Source organism: Bombina bombina, chromosome 5 (assembly GCF_027579735.1).
Source record: "Bombina bombina isolate aBomBom1 chromosome 5, aBomBom1.pri, whole genome shotgun sequence".
NCBI classification, from domain to species: domain Eukaryota; kingdom Metazoa; phylum Chordata; class Amphibia; order Anura; family Bombinatoridae; genus Bombina; species Bombina bombina.
The window spans coordinates 1,105,946,225-1,105,971,993 of NC_069503.1; the positions used below are offsets into that span (position 1 = coordinate 1,105,946,225).

The window sequence follows — 25,769 nt, forward strand, 5'->3', positions numbered from 1 at the left end:
GGACGACGCTTGAATCAGAATGTCGTCCAAGTAAGGTACTACAGCAATGCCCCTTGGTCTTAGCACAGCTAGAAGGGACCCTAGTACCTTTGTGAAAATCCTTGGAGCAGTGGCTAATCCGAAAGGAAGCGCCACGAACTGGTAATGCTTGTCCAGGAATGCGAACCTTAGGAACCGATGATGTTCCTTGTGGATAGGAATATGTAGATACGCATCCTTTAAATCCACTGTGGTCATGAATTGACCTTCCTGGATGGAAGGAAGAATAGTTCGAATGGTTTCCATCTTGAACGATGGAACCTTGAGAAACTTGTTTAAGATCTTGAGATCTAAGATTGGTCTGAACGTTCCCTCTTTTTTGGGAACTATGAACAGATTGGAGTAGAACCCCATCCCTTGTTCTCTTAATGGAACAGGATGAATCACTCCCATTTTTAACAGGTCTTCTACACAATGTAAGAATGCCTGTCTTTTTACGTGGTCTGAAGACAACTGAGACCTGTGGAACCTCCCCCTTGGGGGAAGCCCCTTGAATTCCAGAAGATAACCTTGGGAGACTATTTCTAGCGCCCAAGGATCCAGAACATCTCTTGCCCAAGCCTGAGCGAAGAGAGAGAGTCTGCCCCCCACCAGATCCGGTCCCGGATCGGGGGCCAACATTTCATGCTGTCTTGGTAGCAGTGGCAGGTTTCTTGGCCTGCTTTCCCTTGTTCCAGCCTTGCATTGGTCTCCAAGCTGGCTTGGCTTGAGAAGTATTACCCTCTTGCTTAGAGGACGTAGCACTTTGGGCTGGTCCATTTCTACGAAAGGGACGAAAATTAGGTTTATTTTTTGCCTTGAAAGGCCGATCCTGAGGAAGGGCGTGGCCCTTACCCCCAGTGATATCAGAGATAATCTCTTTCAAGTCAGGGCCAAACAGCGTTTTCCCCTTGAAAGGAATGTTAAGTAGCTTGTTCTTGGAAGACGCATCAGCTGACCAAGATTTCAACCAAAGCGCTCTGCGCGCCACAATAGCAAACCCAGAATTCTTAGCCGCTAACCTAGCCAATTGCAAAGTGGCGTCTAGGGTGAAAGAATTAGCCAATTTGAGAGCATTGATTCTATCCATAATCTCCTCATAAGGAGGAGAATCACTATCGACCGCCTTTATCAGCTCATCGAACCAGAAACATGCGGCTGTAGCTACAGGGACAATGCATGAAATTGGTTGTAGAAGGTAACCCTGCTGAACAAACATCTTTTTAAGTAAACCTTCTAATTTTTTATCCATAGGATCTTTGAAAGCACAACTATCCTCTATGGGTATAGTGGTGCGTTTGTTTAAAGTGGAAACCGCTCCCTCGACCTTGGGGACTGTCTGCCATAAGTCCTTTCTGGGGTCGACCATAGGAAACAATTTTTTAAATATGGGGGGAGGGACGAAAGGAATACCGGGCCTTTCCCATTCTTTATTAACAATGTCCGCCACCCGCTTGGGTATAGGAAAAGCTTCTGGGAGCCCCGGGACCTCTAGGAACTTGTCCATTTTACATAGTTTCTCTGGGATGACCAACTTGTCACAATCATCCAGAGTGGATAATACCTCCTTAAGCAGAATGCGGAAATGTTCCAACTTAAATTTAAACGTAATCACATCAGGTTCAGCTTGTTGAGAAATGTTCCCTGAATCAGTAATTTCTCCCTCAGACAAAACCTCCCTGGCCCCATCAGACTGGGTTAGGGGCCCTTCAGAACCATTATTATCAGCGTCGTCATGCTCTTCAGTATCTAAAACAGAGCAGTCGCGTTTACGCTGATAAGTGTTCATTTTGGCTAAAATGTTTTTGACAGAATTATCCATTACAGCCGTTAATTGTTGCATAGTAAGGAGTATTGGCGCGCTAGATGTACTAGGGGCCTCCTGAGTGGGCAAGACTCGTGTAGACGAAGGAGGGAATGATGCAGTACCATGCTTACTCCCCTCACTTGAGGAATCATCTTGGGCATCATTGTCATTGTCACATAAATCACATTTATTTAAATGAATGGGAATTCTGGCTTCCCCACATTCAGAACACAGTCTATCTGGTAGTTCAGACATGTTAAACAGGCCTAAACTTGATAACAAAGTACAAAAAACGTTTTAAAATAAAACCGTTACTGTCACTTTAAATTTTAAACTGAACACACTTTATTACTGCAATTGCGAAAAAACATGAAGGAATTGTTCAAAATTCACCAAATTTTCACCACAGTGTCTTAAAGCCTTAAAAGTATTGCACACCAAATTTGGAAGCTTTAACCCTTAAAATAACGGAACCGGAGCCGTTTTTAACTTTAACCCCTTTACAGTCCCTGGTATCTGCTTTGCTGAGACCCAACCAAGCCCAAAGGGGAATACGATACCAAATGACGCCTTCAGAAAGTCTTTTCTAAGTATCAGAGCTCCTCTCACATGCGACTGCATGTCATGCCTCTCAAAAACAAGTGCGCAACACCGGCGCGAAAATGAGGCTCTGCCTATGATTTGGGAAAGCCCCTAAAGAATAAGGTGTCTAAAACAGTGCCTGCCGATATTATTATATCAAAATACCCAGAATAAATGATTCCTCAAGGCTAAATATGAGTTAAAAATGAATCGATTTAGCCCAGAAAAAGTCTACAGTCTTAATAAGCCCTTGTGAAGCCCTTATTTACGATCTTAATAAACATGGCTTACCGGATCCCATAGGGAAAATGACAGCTTCCAGCATTACATCGTCTTGTTAGAATGTGTCATACCTCAAGCAGCAAGAGACTGCTCACTGTTCCCCCAACTGAAGTTAATTGCTCTCAACAGTCCTGTGTGGAACAGCCATGGATTTTAGTGACGGTTGCTAAAATCATTTTCCTCATACAAACAGAAATCTTCATCTCTTTTCTGTTTCTGAGTAAATAGTACATACCAGCACTATTTCAAAATAACAAACTCTTGATTGAATAATAAAAACTACAGTTAAACACTAAAAAACTCTAAGCCATCTCCGTGGAGATGTTGCCTGTACAACGGCAAAGAGAATGACTGGGGTAGGCGGAGCCTAGGAGGGATCATGTGACCAGCTTTGCTGGGCTCTTTGCCATTTCCTGTTGGGGAAGAGAATATCCCACAAGTAAGGATGACGCCGTGGACCGGACACACCTATGTTGGAGAAAAGTGTGTTTTTTTCAATTTTTTCCTCATATTTTATAATTTTTTTTATAGTAAATTATAAGATATGATGAAAATAATGGTATCTTTAGAAAGTCCATTTAATGGCGAGAAAAACGGTATATAATATGTGTGGGTACAGTGAATGAGTAAGAGGAAAATTACAGCTAAACACAAACACCGCAGAAATGTAAAAATAGCCTTGGTCCCAAACGGACAGAAAATGGAAAAGTGCTGTGGTCATTAAGGGGTTAAAGTCTCTAAATTTATCAAATGTTTTTGAGGGTCAGCCTCTCTTAAAAGGACATAAAACAGAATTTTTGCAGGCATTTTTTTATGCATTAACAATTGCTACAATTGTTTATTATAGCCAAACTTTACCCCGACTTGCTTTATTTTGAGTAGTAAACAAGTATTGTTAGTGGATTAGACAAAGCTAGCCACGGTCATTTTGTTGGCAAAACTTGCATAATTTTGCAGTTTCTTATCTGATCACCCCTGCTGAGGTAATTTATGGACAGATATGGTAACAAATAATGTGCCTTCCATGTTTGAGAGCAAAAGTCATGGGAAGATTCTTCTTAAAAAAACTGTTACTGACTTTGACAACAAATATTTGATTGCTGTATTGTTTCATATCCTTGATATCTTTAGAAGAAAAATTATCTCCTCTATTATTATTGCAATGAGGATCTAATTTTTTCGCCAAATGGTATATTGATTTCAAAATAAAGATTATAAAACGTTCATCTTGGAACCTGTATTTCCATCTTCGTATCACAACCATAGAGCATGTTAGAATAGTTTAGTAGTGAATACGTCTCTTGCATTAGGATTCAGGAGATCAATAACTGCTTCTGTGAGTATGGATGAAACCATTTTCATGCTAGACACATAATCAAAGAACACTGGTCATATGAATTACTTGGAAAAAAAATAATCTGCACAGAGGCAGACTAAGAATCTGTTGTAAGAATGTTTCCCAATATTTAATTCCATTTTATCCACATCTTTAAAGGGACAGTTCTTTGTAAAATTGTTTTTCCCTGAATGTGTTCCTTGTGACTTGTTATACCAGCTGAAGCGTATAAAATGTATGAGGAATTGCTAATTTTTTTGCAAAATAAATAGCTGGATTTGTTCCTTGAAAAAACAACCCATCCAAATAGGCTTAGCTTGCTGACAGATCAGATCTGGTTATCTTATCCCTCAAATGCTTCCCTTTATCTCTGTCTCTGTACAATACTTAGAAAGAACATTAAATAGGCAGCACCACCAAACACTGTAGATAACCTCTTTATTCCATTCTTCAGGAGCAGGTACAAAAAAGAAGACTACGTTTTGGGTTACATACCCTTAGCCATATCAAATACAAAAATACAAATGTGTACCATATCACCTTAAATACCTCACACAGGTGTATAGCACCTCCCCTTTTAACTCTAACTTTCCTCCACAACATTCTCAGAAGGATAAGCTCCTCCTGTTGGAAAGTGAAAACAATTCAATACACACAAATAAAAATAAATACAAATATAAAGCAGCCATTTGAAGATCTATTACAAACATTTAAAACAAAATCTCTGTTCATACCTTTTGGGCTTAGTGCATCCAATTTATAAATCCAAAACATTTCCTGTCTTTTCAATATCAGGTCCCTATTGCCACCTCTTCTTGGCATAGGGACCCAATCTATTACTTGGAATCTTAACTGAGAGAAAGTTCACAAAAACCACCAGGTCACCCAATAGTGGCTGGGTCAGATTCTATCTTTACTATTTTTCTATCGGTGAGGTAGCTCAGTTGGTAAATGCCCTGACTAAAACAAAAGCCTGTTTAAAAGATCCAAGGTCACAGGTTCAAATCCCGGCAGGGCCGACTCAGCCCTTCATCTTTCAGAGGTCGATAAAATGAGTACCATTAAATTGGGTAATAACAACAACTATTACTATTCAGCTGCCAATTTGGTGAATTCCAAAAGCAAGCGCTGAAAAAGCGCTTTGAGTCCCACTGGGAGACTAGTTATTATTATTATTATTATTATTATTATTAAATTTACTGGGATAAAATCTTAAGGCCCTTTGTACTGCAATGCTCATCATACATTAGAGACAAGTGTTTTTTGTTGAAGATTGATGAGTTAACAGATAACTAGGAAAAACATAATTTATGCTTACCTGATAAATTTATTTCTCTTGTAGTGTAGTCAGTCCACGGGTCATCCATTACTTATGGAATACCAATACCAAAGCTAAAGTACACGGATGAAGGGAGGGACAAGGCAGGAACATTAAACAGAAGGAACCACTGCCTGAAGTACCTTTCTCCCAAAAATAGCCTCCGAAGAAGCAAAAGTGTCAAATTTGTAAAATTTTGAAAAAGTGTGAAGTGAAGACCAAGTTGCAGCCTTGCAAATCTGTTCAACAGAGGCCTCATTTTTAAAGGCCCAGGTGGAAGCCACAGCTCTAGTAGAATGAGCTGTAATCCTTTCAGGAGGCTGCTGTCCAGCAGTCTCATAGGCTAAACGTATTATGCTACGAAGCCAAAAAGAGAGAGAGGTAGCCGAAGCCTTTTGACCTCTTCTCTGTCCAGAGTAAACGACAAACAGGGAAGAAGTTTGACGAAAATCTTTAGTTGCCTGCAAATAGAACTTCAGGGCATGGACTACGTCCAGATTATGCAAAAGTCATTCCTTCTTTGAAGAAGGGTTAGGACAAAGTGATGGAACAACAATCTCTTGATTGATATTCCTGTTAGTAACTACCTTAGGTAAGAACCCAGGTTTAGTACGCAGAACTACCTTGTCTGAATGAAAAATCAGATAAGGAGAATCACAATGTAAGGCAGATAACTCAGAGACTCTTCGAGCCGAGGAAATAGCCATCAAAAACAGAACCTTCCAGGATAACAGCTTGATATCAATGGAATGAAGGGGTTCAAATGGAACGCCTTGAAGAACGTTAAGAACTAAGTTTAAGCTCCACGGCGGAGCAACAGTCTTAAACACAGGCTTAATCCTAGCTAAAGCCTGACAAAAAGCCTGAACGTCTGGAACTTCAGCCAGACGTTTGTGTAGAAGAATAGACAGAGCAGAAATCTGTCCCTTTAACGAACTAGCAGATAAGCCCTTTTCTAAACCCTCTTGTAGAAAGGACAATATCCTAGGAATCCTAACCTTACTCCATGAGTAACACTTGGATTCGCACCAATATAAATATTTACGCCATATCTTATGGTAAATTTTTCTGGTAACAGGCTTCCTAGCCTGTATTAAGGTATCAATAACCGACTCCGATAAGCCACGCTTTGATAGAATCAATCGTTCAATCTCCATGCAGTCAGCCTCAGAGAAATTAGATTTGGATGGTTGAAAGGACCCTGAATTAGAAGGTCCTGTCTCAGAGGCAGAGACCACGGTGGACAGGACGACATGTCCACTAGGTCTGCATACCAGGTCCTGCGTGGCCACGCAGGCGCTATCAGAATCACCGAAGCTCTCTCCTGTTTGATCTTGGCAATCAAACGAGGAAGCATTGGAAATGGTGGAAACACATAAGCCATGTTGAAGACCCAAGGGGCTGTCAGAGCATCTATCAGCACCACTCCCGGGTCCCTGGACCTGGATCCGTAACGAGGAAGCTTGGCGTTCTGGCGAGACGCCATGAGATCCAGATCTGGTTTGCCCCAACGATGAATCAGTTGAGCAAAGACCTCCGGATGAAGTTCCCACTCCCCCGGATGAAAAGTCTGGCGACTTAGAAAATCCGCCTCCCAGTTCTCCACGCCTGGGATGTAAATCGCTGACAGGTAGCAAGAGTGAGACTCTGCCCAGCGAATTATCTTTGAGACTTCCAACACCGCTAGGGAACTTCTGGTTCCCCCTTGATGGTTGATGTAAGCCACAGTCGTGATGTTGTCCGACTGAAATCTGATGAACCTCAGAGTTGCTAACTGAGGCCAAGCTAGGAGAGCATTGAATATTGCTCTTAATTCCAGAATATTTATTGGGGGGAGTTTCTCCTCCTGAGTCCATAATCCCTGAGCCTTCAGGGAGTTCCAGACTGCGCCCCAGCCTAGAAGGCTGGCGTCTGTTGTTACAATCGTCCAATCTGGCCTGCGAAAGGTCATCCCCTTGGACAGATGTGGCCGAGAAAGCCACCATAGAAGAGAATCTCTGGTCTCTTGATCCAGATTTAGTAGGGGGGACAAATCTGAGTAATCCCCGTTCCACTGACTTAGCATGCACAATTGCAGCGGTCTGAGATGCAGGTGCGCAAATGGTACTATGTCCATTGCCGCTACCATTAAGCCGATTACTTCCATGCACTGAGCTACTAACGGGTGTGGAATGGAATGAAGGACACGGCAAGCATTTAGAAGTTTTGATAACCTGGCCTCTGTCAGGTAAATTTTCATCTCTACAGAATCTATAAGAGTCCCTAGAAAGGGAACCCTTGTAAGTGGTAATAGAGAACTCTTTTCCACGTTCACCTTCCACCCATGCGACCTCAGAAATGCCAGAACTATCTCTGTATGAGACTTGGCAGTTTGAAAACTTGACGCTTGTATCAGAATGTCGTCTAGGTACGGAGTCACCGCTATGCCTCACGGTCTTAGTACCGCCAGAAGTGAGCCCAGAACTTTTGTAAAGATTCTTGGAGCCGTAGCTAATCCGAAGGGAAGAGCTACAAACTGGTAATGCCTGTCTAGGAAAGCAAATCTTAGGTACCGATAATGATCCTTGTGAATCGGTATGTGAAGGTAGGCATCCTTTAAGTCCACTGTGGTCATGTACTGACCCTCTTGGATCATGGGAAGGATGGTTCGAATAGTTTCCATTTTGAATGATGGAACTCTTAGGAATTTGTTTAGGATTTTTAAGTCCAAGATTGGTCTGAAGGTTCCCTCTTTCTTGGGAACCACAAATAGATTTGAATAGAATCCTTGCCCGTGTTCCGTCCGCGGAACTGGGTGGATCACCCCCATTAGTAAGAGGTCTTGTACACAGCGTAGAAACGCCTCTTTCTTTATTTGGTTTGCTGATAACCTTGAAAGATGAAATCTCCCTCGTGGAGGAGATGTTTTGAAGTCCAGGAGATATCCCTGAGATATGATCTCCAACGCCCAGGGATCCTGGACATCTCTTGCCCAAGCCTGGGCGAAGAGAGAAAGTCTGCCCCCCACTAGATCCGTTTCCGGATAGGGGGCCCTCTCTTCATGCTGTCTTAGGGGCAGCAGCAGGTTTCTTGGCCTGCTTGCTCTTGTTCCAGGACTGGTTAACTTTCCAGCCCTGCCTGTAACAAGCAACAGCTCCTTCCTGTTTTGGAGCGGAGGAAGTTGATGCTGCTACTGCCTTGAAGTTACGAAAGGCACGAAAATTAGACTGTTTGGCCTTTGATTTGGCCCTGTCCTGAGGTAGAGCATGGCCCTTACCTCCCGTAATGTCAGCTACAATTTCTTTCAAGCCGGGCCCGAATAAGGTCTGCCCTTTGAAAGGAATATTAAGCAATTTAGATTTAGAAGTCACGTCAGCTGACCAGGATTTAAGCCATAGCGCTCTGCGCGCTTGGATGGCGAATCCGGAGTTCTTAGCCGTAAGTTTGGTTAAATGTACGACGGCATCAGAAACAAATGCGTTAGCTAGCTTAAGTGCTTTAAGCTTGTTCATAATTTCATCCAATGGAGCTGTGCGAATGGCCTCTTCCAGAGACTCAAACCAGAATGCCGCCGCAGCAGTGACAGGCGCAATGCATGCAAGGGGCTGTAAGATAAAACCTTGTTGAACAAACATTTTCTTAAGGTAACCCTCTAATTTCTTATCCATTGGATCTGAAAAGGCACAACTATCCTCCACCGGTATAGTGGTACGCTTAGCTAAAGTAGAAACTGCTCCCTCCACCTTAGGGACCGTCTGCCATAAGTCTCGTGTGGTGGCGTCTATAGGAAACATTTTCCTAAATATGGGAGGAGGGGAAAAAGGCACACCAGGTCTATCCCACTCCTTGCTAATAATCTCTGTAAGCCTTTTAGGTATAGGAAACACGTCAGTACACACCGGTACCGCATAGTATCTATCCAACCTACATAATTTTTCTGGAATTGCAACCGTGTTACAATCATTCAGAGCCGCTAATACCTCCCCTAGCAATATGCGGAGGTTCTCAAGCTTAAATTTAAAATTAGAAATCTCTGAATCCAGTCTCCCTGGATCAGATCCGTCACCCACAGAATGAAGCTCTCCGTCTTCATGTTCTGCAAACTGTGACGCAGTATCTGACATGGCTCTCACCTCATCTGCGCGCTCTGTCCTCAACCCAGAGCTATCGCGCTTGCCTCTTAATTCTGGCAATTTAGATAATACTTCTGTCATAACAGTAGCCATGTCTTGCAAAGTGATTTGTAAGGGCCTCCCTGATGTACTTGGTGCCACAAAATCACGCACCTCCTGAGCGGGAGGCGAAGGTACTGACACGTGAGGAGAGTTAGTCGGCATAACTTCCCCCTCGTTGTCTGGTGATAATTTACATGTAAAGATTGACTTTTATTTAAAGTAACATCAATGCAATTAGTACACAAATTTCTATTGGGCTCCACATTGGCCTTTAAACATAGTGAACAAAGAGATTCATCTGTGTCAGACATGTTTAAACAGACTAGCAATGAGACTAGCAAGCTTGGAAATACTTTTCTAAATAAATTTACAAGCAATATAAAAAACGCTACTGTGCCTTTAAGAAGCACAAAAAGCTGTCACAGTTGAAATAACAATGAACCAAAATAGTTATAGCAACCAATTTTTCACAGTAAATGTATTAAATTAGCAAAGGATTGCACCCACCAGCAAATGGATGATTAACCCCTTAATACCCAAAAACGGATAACAATTTAATAATTAACGTTTTTATCACAGTCAAAACACACTGTCACAGGTCTGCTGTGACTGATTACCTCCCTCAAAATGAATTTTGAAGACCCCTGAGCTCTCTAGAGACGATCTGGATCATGGAGGATGAAGTAGACAGATTGTGACTGAATTTTTACTGCGCAAAAAAGCGCTAAAATAGGCCCCTCCCACTCATATTACAACAGTGGGGAAGCTCAGATAACTGTTTCTATGCAGAAAACAAAGATGGCCATGTGGTAAAAATCATGCCCCAATAAGTTTTATCACCAAGTACCTCACAAAAAACGATTAACATGCCAGTAAACGTTTTAAACATACATTTGAAAAGTTATGAAGTGTTATTAATAAGCCTGCTACCAGTCGCTTTTATTGCAGTTAAGGCTCATACATTATTTCAGTATTAACAGTATTTTCAGAGTCAATTCCATTCCTTAGAAAAATACATTCAGTGTACACACACTCATCAGCCTAATACCAGTCGCTATCACTGCATTTAAGGCTGAACTTACGTTACATTGGTATCAGCAGTATTTTCTCAGTCAATTCCATTCCTCAGAAAAATAATTTACTGCACGTACCTCGTTTGCAGGGGGGCCCTGCATGCTATTCCCCTTTTCTGAAGTTACCTCACTCCTCAGATGAGAACAGACAGTGGATCTTAGTTACGTCTGCTAAGATCATAGAAAACGCAGGCAGATTCTTCTTCTAATGCTGCCCGAGAACAAACAGCACACTCCGGTGCCATTTAAAATAACAAACTTTTGATTGAAGAAATAAACTAAGTTAAAAAACACCACAGACCTCTCACAGCGACCTATCTTTAGTTAGGCTGCAAGAGAATGACTGAATATGACATGTGAAGGGAGGAGCTATATAGCAGCTCTGCTTGGGTGATCCTCTTGCAGCTTCCTGTTAGGAAGAGATATATTCCATAAGTAATGGATGACCCGTGGACTGACTACACTTAACAAGAGAAAATGTATCTTTTATAGCCTTGATATTGTTAGTCTATATACATCTATCACACACACAAGTGGCATTGATGTTATTAAAAGTGTATTGACAGGTAGTAAGAAGTTTACATTGCAGGAGCAACATTTCCTTACTGAACTGTTAGAGAAAATTATTTGCTGCAATAATTTTCTATTCCAAGATACCTTTTAAATCCAGCGACAAGGGACAGCAATGGGGTCCAACGTTGCACCCACCTATGCCAATATATTTATGAACTAGTATGAAGAACATTTGGTTCTTGAGAATGAGTTGTTTCATCTATATGGCGCCACTGTGAGTGTAATTTATTCTGCTGGTTGTGTTTACATAGTTTCTCAATAGCCTATACCTAGGTTTAGAAACTTTCAGTATAGGTAGGTATACTACAGGCTTAACAAGCTATCTCAAATGCCAATATAAAGGCTAAGGAGCTATTTGTAAACAATTGAATACATTCCAGCAGGTAAAATGGATAATTGGGAACAAATTAAAGGAGAGAAAGTTTTTGGATAAACTGGCCCTTTAAATAAACCTAAATCGTCTAAATGCATATTTTTACATAACTATAACTGCAGCATCACCCTTAGAGAGGTTTCTAAAAGCTGAACAGTTTCATCTAAAGGGTAAAATTTAAAAGTATTTTGTCTTCCATCTGAAACAGGTTTTCCATTTGAATCACACACTTCTTGTTAAATACATAGCAAAGAAGCAGAAATAAGAAAAACATATTTAGGTTGTAATAAAAAAATTAAACTAGTGCCTGCTAATACCATTAACAGGGTCATTAGGATTTTTTCTAATTCCCTTAATTATTTTTTGACTAGTAAACCTTGGAGTTCTATGTGTGCCAAACATAGGCATATTTCAGGAAGCACCCTGCTTGAACCCGTCACTTGCTTTTAAGTAAAAAGCCACTTGTCCCTTAAAGTGAATGTAAAGTTTCATCAAGTAGTGCCCGGTTTTTAAAAATACTATTAAAAACAGGGGCACTTTCATTGATGAAACTTTACATTGCACCATATTTGTAGAAATACTTACCTCTTCGTCTTGAAAGCCGCTCCAGCACTTTGCTACCCCGTCGCAAGCCTCTTCCTACGTCAGAAATGATGATTCCGGCCTTCCTCCAATCAAGGCATTGCTTTAGGCAATGCTTCCCCCGGGGGGAAGCCGTGATAGGAGGATGCCGGAATCGTCATTGCTGACGTAGGAAGAGGCTTGCGACGGGCTGGCAAAGTGCTGGAGTGGCTGTCAAGACGAAGAGGTAAGTATTTCTACAAATATGGTGCAATGTAAAGTTTTATCAATAAAAGTGCCCCTGTTTTTAATAGTATTTTTAAAAACCGGGCACTACTTGATGAAACTTTACATTCACTTTAAGGAAAACAGCCTTTCTAAGAGCTTTCATTGCAAACCTCCATTTCCAATATGGCGTCTAAAACTCCAATTATATTACTGGCATGGAATATAAGGTGCACAGGCTAAGACAGATTCAGATAGAGCATAACATTTTACATTTTAATTCTATTATCAAATTTTTGTTCTCATGCTATTCTTTGTTGAAAAAATAGCTAGGTAAGCATCTAGAGCACTACATGGCAGGAAATAGTGCTGCCATCTAGTGCTCTTGTAAATGGATAACATTCTCACAAAACTGATGCCTTTTAGCTGCTCACACATGCACGCTCCAAGCTTATGTCCCTACTTTTCTACAAACAATGGCAAGAGAACATAGAAAATTTAATAATAGAAAGTTGTTTAACTCCACTATCCCTTTCCACTCGGTCACCTTTAAAAAAAAAAAAAAAACTTTCATTCATGAAGTATAAGGTACTTCAGGTAGAAAGCTTCTTTATTTGATTTAATTGATCGCCGTTTTTACCTTGTACAGCAGCCCATGGCAAAAAAAAAATTTGGCTAAGAGGCAACGCTTTCACCTCTTAGCCAATAGCCGTGCGGTAAATCCGGCTTGCACTCATGGGAGCTGGATTTACTGCACGGCTATTGGCTAAGAGGTGAAAATGCCGGACAGATAGCTCAGCATGCTGGCACTGTGGCTGAGCTCTGTAGCAACCCAAGGGTTGCAGGTTCGATCCCTGGTGAGGTCCACTCAGCCTTTCATAAAATGAGCAGAGCCTTGAGACCCTTATGGGTGATTAGCCGCGCTTTACAAGTACCCAATACATACATACACAAAATGTCACCTCTTCAGTGTCAATTTTTTTTTTTGCCGTGGGCTGCTGTACAAGGTAAAAACAGTGATCGATTGAATCAAATAAAGGAGCTTTCTACATGAAGTATCTTATACTTACTTCATGAATGAAAGTCCCCTTTATTTGTTTCAATAGTAAATCCTAGCGTTTGTAAAACGCTAGGATTTACTTTCACTTTAAGAGCCTATTTACCCAGGAAGTGAACTTACTATTGCATCTGCTTTATCATACGTACTGTACCTACTGCAATGTTCAGTGAAACAAGGTTATGACAAGTAAACATAACTATTACAATAAATTGTTTAATTAGCACATGCACAAATTTTTTCCAGATGAGTTTCAAAACACTTTTTCAAAGAGATATTTTTCCAAAAACTGATTAAAACGACAAAAATAAACAGCCCAAAAAAAAACATCTACCTTGATTTTAACAACTTTAAATCTCACTACATTTTGACAAACTATAGTCAACAGAATATTTCCGGTACCAATGTAGCATTCATTAATTTACATAGAGATACTCTTAATCTGCACTACTGCTACATGATAAAATTCTTATAATAGCAGAAATAAGAGGCTTTCAAATGTATTGCACAATTTAACAAATTTGCTTCTGATACATCACCCAGAGAAATTATATATTAAGCATCAGATATATTTTTCTGCTTTCAGGAATTTTAAAATCAGTTTAATTGAATAGAGATGAAATACCTAAACAAACAATTCAGAAAACAATTTAAGTAACAGTAAAGTTAAAATTAAACATTTGTGATTTAGATGCAAAGTTAACTTTCCAATATATTTAAATTATCCGCTAGCCTCTAAAGTCCTGGAAAAACTAGTTTTCGATCGCCTAACACACTTCCTATCCTCCAACTCATTGCTTGACCCCCTGCAATCTGGCTTCCGTCACCAACACTCAACTGAGACTGCCCTCAACAAGGTTACTAACGATCTTCTTTCTGCTAAAAACAATGGCCACTATTCTATGCTTATCTTACTTGACCTGTCTGCTTCCTTTGACACTGTTGACCATCCCCTCCTCCTACGGACTCTCAGCTCCCTTGGGCTCTATGACATTGCCCTCTCCTGGATCCACTCTTATCTCTCTAATAGGTCCTTTTCGGTCTCATTTGCTGGCGACTCATCCTCTCCATTGCCTCTGTCTGTTGGAGTACCTCAAGGCTCTGTTCTAGGCCCTCTACTCTTCTCTATTTATACTTCCTCACTGGGTAAACTTATTAGTAGCCATGGCTTCAACTATCACCTCTATGCTGATTATACTCAGATCTACCTATCCAACCCTGCACTCTTTCCTTCTGTCCTTTCCCACATCAGCGACTGCTTATCTGGCATTTCTTCCTGGATGGCCTCTCACCACCTAAAAATCAACATGTCCCAGACTGCCTCTGCTATGCTAATCCACCTCTCCCGACGCTCTGTATCTGACGCACCCCTCTGTGAGTCCCTTCACTGGCTCCCTATTCACAGCAGAATTAAATTCAAAATTCTCACTCTGTCCTACAAAGCTCTTACCAATGCAGGCCCCCCCATACCTGTCCTCACTCATCAACAAATATACTCCAGCCCGTCCCCTAAGATCCAACAACGATCTACTCCTTGCCTCTTCTACCATCACCGCCTCCCATGCTAGACTACAGGACTTCTCTTGTGCGGCACCAACCCTCTGGAACGCACTTCCTCGAGCTGTCAGACTTTCCCCCAACCTCTCCTCCTTTAAACGCTCCCTAAAGACCTTCTTGTTCAGGGAAGCCTATAACCAAATCAGTAACTAATGAATTCCACTTGCCTAATAGTTGCCCTCATCTAACTTCACACTAACATCATTCCCACCTTTGCAGTCCCAACCTCCTGTTTCTCACCCTCCTACCCATTTATATTGTAGGTTCCCACATAGGGCTCCCAATTCCTCCTGTATTTGCGCTGCGGAATCTGTTGGCGCTTTATAAATAAAGAATAATAATAATAATAAAATAGGCGTTATTCTGTTGGTATACTTTGTTGAAGAGTAAACCTAGACAGGTTGATAAGAGCTCAGGAGGTGTCTTCAGCAGTCTATGGCAGCAGTGTTTGCAGCTCTGTATAACATTGCTATAAAGATTGCTGCAAACACTGCAGTCAGATGGCTAAATATATGTGCACGCTCCTGAGCTATCCTAGGATTACTCTAGGTAATTGGTTTAAAATTTTATGCTGTATCCAATCTATACATTAATTAAAACAAAACCAGCAAAATACAATCTTACATTTTAGCATATGATAAGGGAAGTAATATTCATGGTACCACCTCTCTGCATCTAGCTTCAGTACAAACATGTCTCAATTCACTGGAGCACAACATGGGTACAGTACACTTTACCTGGCACATTTCAACTAGGCAGATTTTACTTGAGCATTTCCAAAGTGACACTTTGCATTAGTGTTTCTCAACTGAAGACCTTTTGTCATTAAAGAGACAGTCTACTCCAGGATGTTTATTATTTAAAAAGATAGATAATCCCTTTATTACTCATTCCCCAGTTTTGCATAACCAACACATGTATATTAATATACTTTTTACCTCTGTGATTAGCTTGTATTTAATCCTTCGCAGACTGCCCCCTTATTTCAGTTCTTTTGGCAGACTTGTATTTTAGCCAATCAGTGCTGACTCCTAGGTAAATCCTCCGGAGTGAGCACAATGTCATCTATATGACACACATGAACTAGCACTGTCTAGCTGTAAAAAAAAATCAAAATGCACTGAGATAAGAGGAGGCCTTCAAAGGCTTAGAAATTAGCATATGGGCCTAACTAGGTTTAGCTTTCGACAAAGGAAACCAAGATAACAAAGCAAATTTGATGATAAAAGTAAATAGGAAAGTTGTATAAAATTGCATGCCCTGTCTGAATCATGAACGTTTAATTTTGACTAGACTGTGCCTTTAACTGGCCAGATTCTAAGGATTATGGTTACAGGAGAACGTGCGAGTCAGTCACAGTGAGTGAGAAGCTGACAAGGGTTTTTGAGAGCGGAAATGAGAAACTCTTTACCTGCATCAGGGATAAAATAATAACAATGGGTAAACCAAAGAGTAACCCTTGCCAATGCACAAAATACCCCAGGGCTAAATGTACCACATGTTGAAAAACTAGGCTCTATCTGAACCATAAAAGTTTAATTTTGACTGTCCATTTAAAAGATATGGAACTCCATTTCCCTGCAATTATTTAAAGTGATGGTAAATTCTAGCGTTTCAAAAACGCTAGTATTAATCATCACTAAAAACAAAGGCAACCTTCATTCATTTATTTCGCCATGGCTTCAGCGCTAACCTAAGTGCCTCTGGGCGCACGTGGCATAGCTCAGGTTTTTTTTATGAGGCGACGTTTTCCCCTCTTAGTCAATAGCTATGCTTGCCTACAGCATAATGCAGATCAGTGGAAACATAACCTCATTGAAAGAACTGAGCTATGTCATTGGCAGCCAGAGGCACTTAGGTTAGCGCTGAAGCCGCAGCAAATAAAGGTACCTATTCATCATGGGTTTTTTTAACTGATGAATAAAGGTCGTCTTTATTTTCAGTGATGGTAAATCCCTAGAGTTTTAGAAATGCTAAATTTACCATCACATTAAATACAGTGCCGTTTATAATTGTGTGTACGGTCTCATTAAGTCAGATGTACGTTGTGTGTATATAAACTTACTTCCACTCATCTTGCGGATGAGCCTGCTCATATTTCTCTCGTATATGAGACACACCCATATCAGGATGCAACCAATGAACATCCTCAGAGAGTAAGTGACTAAGCCGTATCCCATAGGAAGCCACATTCTTCACTTTGTGACTTTCTACAATCTTCTGGATAATACCCTGTAATAAAAATGGACATACGTAAGTACATCTAATATGAAATACTTTTTATTTAGATACATAAACACTGAAATATGCACACAGATTTCAGTACTGTAGTATTGGAAAAGCATTTTTGAATACAAATAACTTGCTGCTTATAGAATTTAAAAACACATTCTGTTCAAACAAGACCCATTTGCCATTAAATCAGCCTCTACCTAATACCCTGGAAAAATAAATAAAGAGAAAGTGGAATATATATATATATATATATATATATATATATACACACACACACACACATATATACATACACAGGTAGCCCTCAGTTTACACCGGAGTTAGGTTCCAGAAGGAATGGTTGTAAATCAAAACCGTTGTAAATTGAAACCCAGTTTATAATGTAAGTCAATGGGAAGTGAGGGAGTTATATATATTGTCATAAGTAACACCTAATACATTATTTTTAAAGCTTTGAAATGAACACTTTAAATGCTAAACAGCATTGTAAACATAATAAAATAATCACACAACACATAATATATAATTAAACTAAGTTAAATGAACAAAAAACAGAATTTATGTTTACCTGATAAATTACTTTCTCCAACGGTGTGTCCGGTCCACGGCGTCATCCTTACTTGTGGGATATTCTCTTCCCCAACAGGAAATGGCAAAGAGCCCAGCAAAGCTGGTCACATGATCCCTCCTAGGCTCCGCCTACCCCAGTCATTCGACCGACGTTAAGGAGGAATATTAGCATAGGAGAAACCATATGGTACCGTGGTGACTGTAGTTAAAGAAAATAAATTATCAGACCTGATTAAAAAAACCAGGGCGGGCCGTGGACCGGACACACCGTTGGAGAAAGTAATTTATCAGGTAAACATAAATTCTGTTTTCTCCAACATAGGTGTGTCCGGTCCACGGCGTCATCCTTACTTGTGGGAACCAATACCAAAGCTTTAGGACACGGATGAAGGGAGGGAGCAAATCAGGTCACCTAAATGGAAGGCACCACGGCTTGCAAAACCTTTCTCCCAAAAATAGCCTCAGAAGAAGCAAAAGTATCAAACTTGTAAAATTTGGTAAAAGTGTGCAGTGAAGACCAAGTCGCTGCCCTACATATCTGATCAACAGAAGCCTCGTTCTTGAAGGCCCATGTGGAAGCCACAGCCCTAGTGGAATGAGCCGTGATTCTTTCGGGAGGCTGCCGTCCGGCAGTCTCGTAAGCCAATCTGATGATGCTTTTAATCCAAAAAGAGAGAGAGGTAGAAGTTGCTTTTTGACCTCTCCTTTTACCGGAATAAACAACAAACAAGGAAGATGTTTGTCTAAAATCCCTTGTAGCATCTAAATAGAATTTTAGAGCGCGAACAACATCCAAATTGTGCAACAAACGTTCCTTCTTTGAAACTGGTTTCGGACACAGAGAAGGTACGATAATCTCCTGGTTAATGTTTTTGTTAGAAACAACTTTTGGAAGAAAACCAGGTTTAGTACGTAAAACCACCTTATCTGCATGGAACACCAGATAAGGAGGAGAACACTGCAGAGCAGACAATTCTGAAACTCTTCTAGCAGAAGAAATTGCAACTAAAAACAAAACTTTCCAAGATAATAACTTAATATCAACGGAATGTAAGGGTTCAAACGGAACCCCCTGAAGAACTGAAAGAACTAAATTGAGACTCCAAGGAGGAGTCAAAGGTTTGTAAACAGGCTTAATTCTAACCAGAGCCTGAACAAAGGCTTGAACATCTGGCACAGCTGCCAGCTTTTTGTGAAGTAACACAGACAAGGCAGAAATCTGTCCCTTCAGGGAACTAGCAGATAATCCTTTTTCCAATCCTTCTTGAAGGAAGGATAGAATCTTAGGAATCTTAACCTTGTCCCAAGGGAATCCTTTAGATTCACACCAACAGATATATTTTTTCCAAATTTTGTGGTAAATCTTTCTAGTTACAGGCTTTCTGGCCTGAACAAGAGTATCGATAACAGAATCTGAGAACCCTCGCTTCGATAAGATCAAGCGTTCAATCTCCAAGCAGTCAGCTGGAGTGAAACCAGATTCGGATGTTCGAACGGACCCTGAACAAGAAGGTCTCGTCTCAAAGGTAGCTTCCAAGGTGGAGCCGATGACATATTCACCAGATCTGCATACCAAGTCCTGCGTGGCCACGCAGGAGCTATCAAGATCACCGACGCCCTCTCCTGATTGATCCTGGCTACCAGCCTGGGGATGAGAGGAAACGGCGGGAACACATAAGCTAGTTTGAAGGTCCAAGGTGCTACTAGTGCATCCACTAGAGCCGCCTTGGGATCCCTGGATCTGGACCCGTAGCAAGGAACTTTGAAGTTCTGACGAGAGGCCATCAGATCCATGTCTGGAATGCCCCACAGCTGAGTGACTTGGGCAAAGATTTCCGGATGGAGTTCCCACTCCCCCGGATGCAATGTCTGACGACTCAGAAAATCCGCTTCCCAATTTTCCACTCCTGGGATGTGGATAGCAGACAGGTGGCAGGAGTGAGACTCCGCCCATAGAATGATTTTGGTCACTTCTTCCATCGCTAGGGAACTCCTTGTTCCCCCCTGATGGTTGATGTACGCAACAGTTGTCATGTTGTCTGATTGAAACCGTATGAACTTGGCCCTCGCTAGCTGAGGCCAAGCCTTGAGAGCATTGAATATCGCTCTCAGTTCCAGAATATTTATCGGTAGAAGAGATTCTTCCCGAGACCAAAGACCCTGAGCTTTCAGGGATCCCCAGACCGCGCCCCAGCCCATCAGACTGGCGTCGGTCGTGACGATGACCCACTCCGGTCTGCGGAATGTCATCCCTTGTGACAGGTTGTCCAGGGACAGCCACCAACGGAGTGAGTCTCTGGTCCTCTGATTTACTTGTATCTTCGGAGACAAGTCTGTATAGTCCCCATTCCACTGACTGAGCATGCACAGTTGTAATGGTCTTAGATGAATGCGCGCAAAAGGAACTATGTCCATTGCCGCTACCATCAAACCGATCACTTCCATGCACTGCGCTATGGAAGGAAGAGGAACGGAATGAAGTATCCGACAAGAGTCTAGAAGTTTTGTTTTTCTGGCCTCTGTCAGAAAAATCCTCATTTCTAAGGAGTCTATTATTGTTCCCAAGAAGGGAACCCTTGTTGACGGAGATAGAGAACTCTTTTCCACGTTAACTTTCCATCCGTGAGATCTGAGAAAGGCCAGGACAATGTCCGTGTGAGCCTTTGCTTGAGGAAGGGACGACGCTTGAATCAGAATGTCGTCCAAGTAAGGTACTACAGCAATGCCCCTTGGTCTCAGCACAGCTAGAAGGGACCCTAGTACCTTTGTGAAAATCCTTGGAGCAGTGGCTAATCCGAAAGGAAGCGCCACGAACTGGTAATGCTTGTCCAGGAATGCGAACCTTAGGAACCGATGATGTTCCTTGTGGATAGGAATATGTAGATACGCATCCTTTAAATCCACTGTGGTCATGAATTGACCTTCCTGGATGGAAGGAAGAATAGTTCGAATGGTTTCCATCTTGAACGATGGAACCTTGAGAAACTTGTTTAAGATCTTGAGATCTAAGATTGGTCTGAACGTTCCCTCTTTTTTGGGAACTATGAACAGATTGGAGTAGAACCCCATCCCTTGTTCTCTTAATGGAACAGGATGAATCACTCCCATTTTTAACAGGTCTTCTACACAATGTAAGAATGCCTGTCTTTTTATGTGGTCTGAAGACAACTGAGACCTGTGGAACCTCCCCCTTGGGGGAAGCCCCTTGAATTCCAGAAGATAACCTTGGGAGACTATTTCTAGCGCCCAAGGATCCAGAACATCTCTTGCCCAAGCCTGAGCGAAGAGAGAGAGTCTGCCCCCCACCAGATCCGGTCCCGGATCGGGGGCCAACATTTCATGCTGTCTTGGTAGCAGTGGCAGGTTTCTTGGCCTGCTTTCCCTTGTTCCAGCCTTGCATTGGTCTCCAAGCTGGCTTGGCTTGAGAAGTATTACCCTCTTGCTTAGAGGACGTAGCACTTTGGGCTGGTCCATTTCTACGAAAGGGACGAAAATTAGGTTTATTTTTTGCCTTGAAAGGCCGATCCTGAGGAAGGGCGTGGCCCTTACCCCCAGTGATATCAGAGATAATCTCTTTCAAGTCAGGGCCAAACAGCGTTTTCCCCTTGAAAGGAATGTTAAGTAGCTTGTTCTTGGAAGACGCATCAGCTGACCAAGATTTCAACCAAAGCGCTCTGCGCGCCACAATAGCAAACCCAGAATTCTTAGCCGCTAACCTAGCCAATTGCAAAGTGGCGTCTAGGGTGAAAGAATTAGCCAATTTGAGAGCATTGATTCTGTCCATAATCTCCTCATAAGGAGGAGAATCACTATCGACCGCCTTTATCAGCTCATCGAACCAGAAACATGCGGCTGTAGCTACAGGGACAATGCATGAAATTGGTTGTAGAAGGTAACCCTGCTGAACAAACATCCTTTTAAGTAAACCTTCTAATTTTTTATCCATAGGATCTTTGAAAGCACAACTATCCTCTATGGGTATAGTGGTGCGTTTGTTTAAAGTGGAAACCGCTCCCTCGACCTTGGGGACTGTCTGCCATAAGTCCTTTCTGGGGTCGACCATAGGAAACAATTTTTTAAATATGGGGGGAGGGACGAAAAGAATACCGGGCCTTTCCCATTCTTTATTAACAATGTCCGCCACCCGCTTGGGTATAGGAAAAGCTTCTGGGAGCCCCGGGACCTCTAGGAACTTGTCCATTTTACATAGTTTCTCTGGGATGACCAACTTGTCACAATCATCCAGAGTGGATAATACCTCCTTAAGCAGAATGCGGAGATGTTCCAACTTAAATTTAAACGTAATCACATCAGGTTCAGCTTGTTGAGAAATGTTCCCAGAATCAGTAATTTCTCCCTCAGACAAAACCTCCCTGGCCCCATCAGACTGGGTTAGGGGCCCTTCAGAACCATTATTATCAGCGTCGTCATGCTCTTCAGTATCTAAAACAGAGCAGTCGCGCTTACGCTGATAAGTGTTCATTTTGGCTAAAATGTTTTTGACAGAATTATCCATTACAGCCGTTAATTGTTGCATAGTAAGGAGTATTGGCGCGCTAGATGTACTAGGGGCCTCCTGAGTGGGCAAGACTCGTGTAGACGAAGGAGGGAATGATGCAGTACCATGCTTACTCCCCTCACTTGAGGAATCATCTTGGGCATCATTGTCATTGTCACATAAATCACATTTATTTAAATGAATAGGAATTCTGGCTTCCCCACATTCAGAACACAGTCTATCTGGTAGTTCAGACATGTTAAACAGGCATAAACTTGATAACAAAGTACAAAAAACGTTTTAAAATAAAACCGTTACTGTCACTTTAAATTTTAAACTGAACACACTTTATTACTGCAATTGCGAAAAAACATGAAGGAATTGTTCAAAATTCACCAAATTTTCACCACAGTGTCTTAAAGCCTTCAAAGTATTGCACACCAAATTTGGAAGCTTTAACCCTTAAAATAACGGAACCGGAGCCGTTTTTAACTTTAACCCCTTTACAGTCCCTGGTATCTGCTTTGCTGAGACCCAACCAAGCCCAAAGGGGAATACGATACCAAATGACGCCTTCAGAAAGTCTTTTCTAAGTATCAGAGCTCCTCTCACATGCGACTGCATGTCATGCCTCTCAAAAACAAGTGCGCAACACCGGCGCGAAAATGAGGCTCTGCCTATGATTTGGGAAAGCCCCTAAAGAATAAGGTGTCTAAAACAGTGCCTGCCGATATTATTATATCAAAATACCCAGAATAAATGATTCCTCAAGGCTAAATATGTGTTAATAATGAATCGATTTAGCCCAGAAAAAGTCTACAGTCTTAATAAGCCCTTGTAAAGCCCTTATTTACGATCTTAATAAACATGGCTTACCGGATCCCATAGGGAAAATGACAGCTTCCAGCATTACATCGTCTTGTTAGAATGTGTCATACCTCAAGCAGCAAGAGACTGCTCACTGTTCCCCCAACTGAAGTTAATTGCTCTCAACAGTCCTGTGTGGAACAGCCATGGATTTTAGTGACGGTTGCTAAAATCATTTTCCTCATACAAACAGAAATCTTCATCTCTTTTCTGTTTCTGAGTAAATAGTACATACCAGCACTATTTCAAAATAACAAACTCTTGATTGAATAATAAAAACTACAGTTAAACACTAAAAAACTCTAAGCCATCTCCGTGGAGATGTTGCCTGTACAACGGCAAAGAGAATGACTGGGGTAGGCGGAGCCTAGGAGGGATCATGTGACCAGCTTTGCTGGGCTCTTTGCCATTTCCTGTTGGGGAAGAGAATATCCCACAAGTAAGGATGACGCCGTGGACCGGACACACCTATGTTGGAGAAACATTTGCTAAACAGCATTATAAACCTAATAAAATAATCACACAACACAGACTTCACTTGCATTTTTCTGCAAACGGTTCTTTCTATGCATTCCAACCTGGACTGATTTATAGACAGGCAGATCTTGTTCTTTTGAAATCTGTTCGATAGCTCAGGTCTGGTTAAACTGATTAATTTCTGCTTGCTTGGCTTTGCTGCAACACAAGTGGACAGCTCCACCTACTGGCTATTTTAATAAATGCGCTGCTTCTCAATAGTCACATGACTGGAAAAAAAAGTGTTATTCTGAAACCGTGTAAATTGAACCGTTGTAAAACGAGGGCCATATATATATATATATATATATATATATAAATATATATATATATATATATATATATCCATCCTTGAAGAGATATGTCCTATTTTTTTGCCCTATGACTAAATATTAACCCAAATGTAGTGATTACGGGTTATAAAGTGTTATAACAATTATAATATGTATTTATCACATACATTTAGTAGTGTTCTATGGGGCATTAAATATGTTGGTATTTTGTAAATTATGTATATAGCTTTTTGTATACAGACCCTGGTGACATCCCTTTCACACAAACATTACGATATTGGCATGGTTTGCTGTTAGATGTCATGGTTACGTTCTGGTTTAATGATGTCTGCACAATGCTATGACGTCATTAACTTAGTCATAACTGCTGCGCACATTGATGACGCGGTATGTGATTCGATTTCCCGGGTCTGTTACACGATTAAAGTAACACTTAGGGGTATATAAAGGGGTATTTGTGGTGTTAATTTATACAATTTCATGTGAACAAGGCTCCTGTGTGGGGCCGAAACGTCATGCAGTAAAAGATGTTTGCTTAAAGTTCATGTGTGCCTACGTTTTTTGGAGATCGTACAGGATCCACATCAGGTTCTGATTTCCAACGGAGTTGATATATATATATATATATATATATATATATATACTATTTGTTGCAAAGAAGGGCACTCACAGGATTTTTAGTTTCAACAACTGCCAGTATTTAATCTGAACACATCAGAATTTTAAATATAAATAATCATAGTCGACGTTTCGGCTCTTATTTGAGCCTTTTTCAAGACAAGTATTATCCATAAAAGAAAAACAAGAAACTTACATAGTGTATAACAAGTGATGGCATACAACAGAAACACCCATGGTTACTCTTTATACAATTTAAAACCAATCAGATAAACTGAAACTCCCATCAGGCCGAGAGGCAAAAAGAATAACAACCAGCCACAGACTTTGTTTCATACGGGCATAACCTCAACATTGATAGAACGCACTAGGCTATGCTCAAGCCCTGCCGGAGTCACCGACCATATCACTCGATGTGGGGAAACCAGCAATCCAAATTACCCCATCAGAACACGCTATCGCAACATCCTTATAAGAAGTGAGGCACCCAGACCGTAAAACCTAGGCACAGGAGTGCAATAATGTAAATCAACAGCACCATTAGTTTCACATCCCCCCCCAGCGTAACATACTGTTTAGAAATTACAACAACCACCCGAAAGGGCAATGTCAAGCATATAGTATACAAAATAGCAAGTCTTACAATAAATCAGCTATTCAGCTGTACTCCCAGAAGAAAAATAGACATAATCTGCATGAGCACCCAGCTCCTCCTTAAATAGCGTCATTCACGCTAATGGGGAATGGGTTTTGTATTGCTGTTAGTTGCTATCTTAGAACTAGTACCCATGCTTTCATTATGGACTCTATTTATGATATTATGTTGTTTCCTTTGTTCTCTATGTTTCTCCATAAGATGTTTAAGGGGTGCTGCCTGTAGTATGCCGTATTATAGGCTTTTGCTGTCATTATGTTATAACGCACAGGGGTTTTAGTTGGCCCTTGGTGTATTTATTAATTTGTAGCCTCATTGTAATGTTAAAGAGTCATGCTCATGTGTGGTGTTGTATTGGATTGACAACTTGGTTAGGTTGGCGTCAAATAGTTCTCACTATTCTGGATACTTACTTTCATAGCCTATTGCGTTCTATCAATGTTGAGGTTATGCTCGTATGAAACAGAGTCTGTGGCTGGTTGTTATTCTTTTTGCCTCTAGGCCTGATGGGAGTTTCAGTTTATCAGTTTAAGAGTAACCATGGTGTTTGGTGTTTCTGTTGTATGTCATCACTTGTTATACACTATGTAAGTTTCTTTTT

At 41.2% G+C, this 25,769-nt stretch overlaps 1 protein-coding gene across 10 annotated transcripts in view; it reads right to left on the reverse strand.

Annotated features, from left to right (window-relative positions):
* Positions 1 to 25,769, reverse strand: part of PTK2 (protein tyrosine kinase 2) — a 773,150-nt gene that overhangs the window by 434,953 nt on the left and 312,428 nt on the right. For 9 of the 10 annotated variants that reach the window (XM_053715391.1, XM_053715387.1, XM_053715388.1 and 6 more), the window contains one exon: positions 16,982 to 17,148. In XM_053715391.1, the coding sequence (XP_053571366.1) occupies positions 16,982 to 17,148 (167 nt within the window). Of the gene's footprint in view, positions 1 to 16,977; positions 17,149 to 25,769 lie in introns of those variants that run through there. The other variant, XM_053715395.1, reaches the window with a different exon arrangement.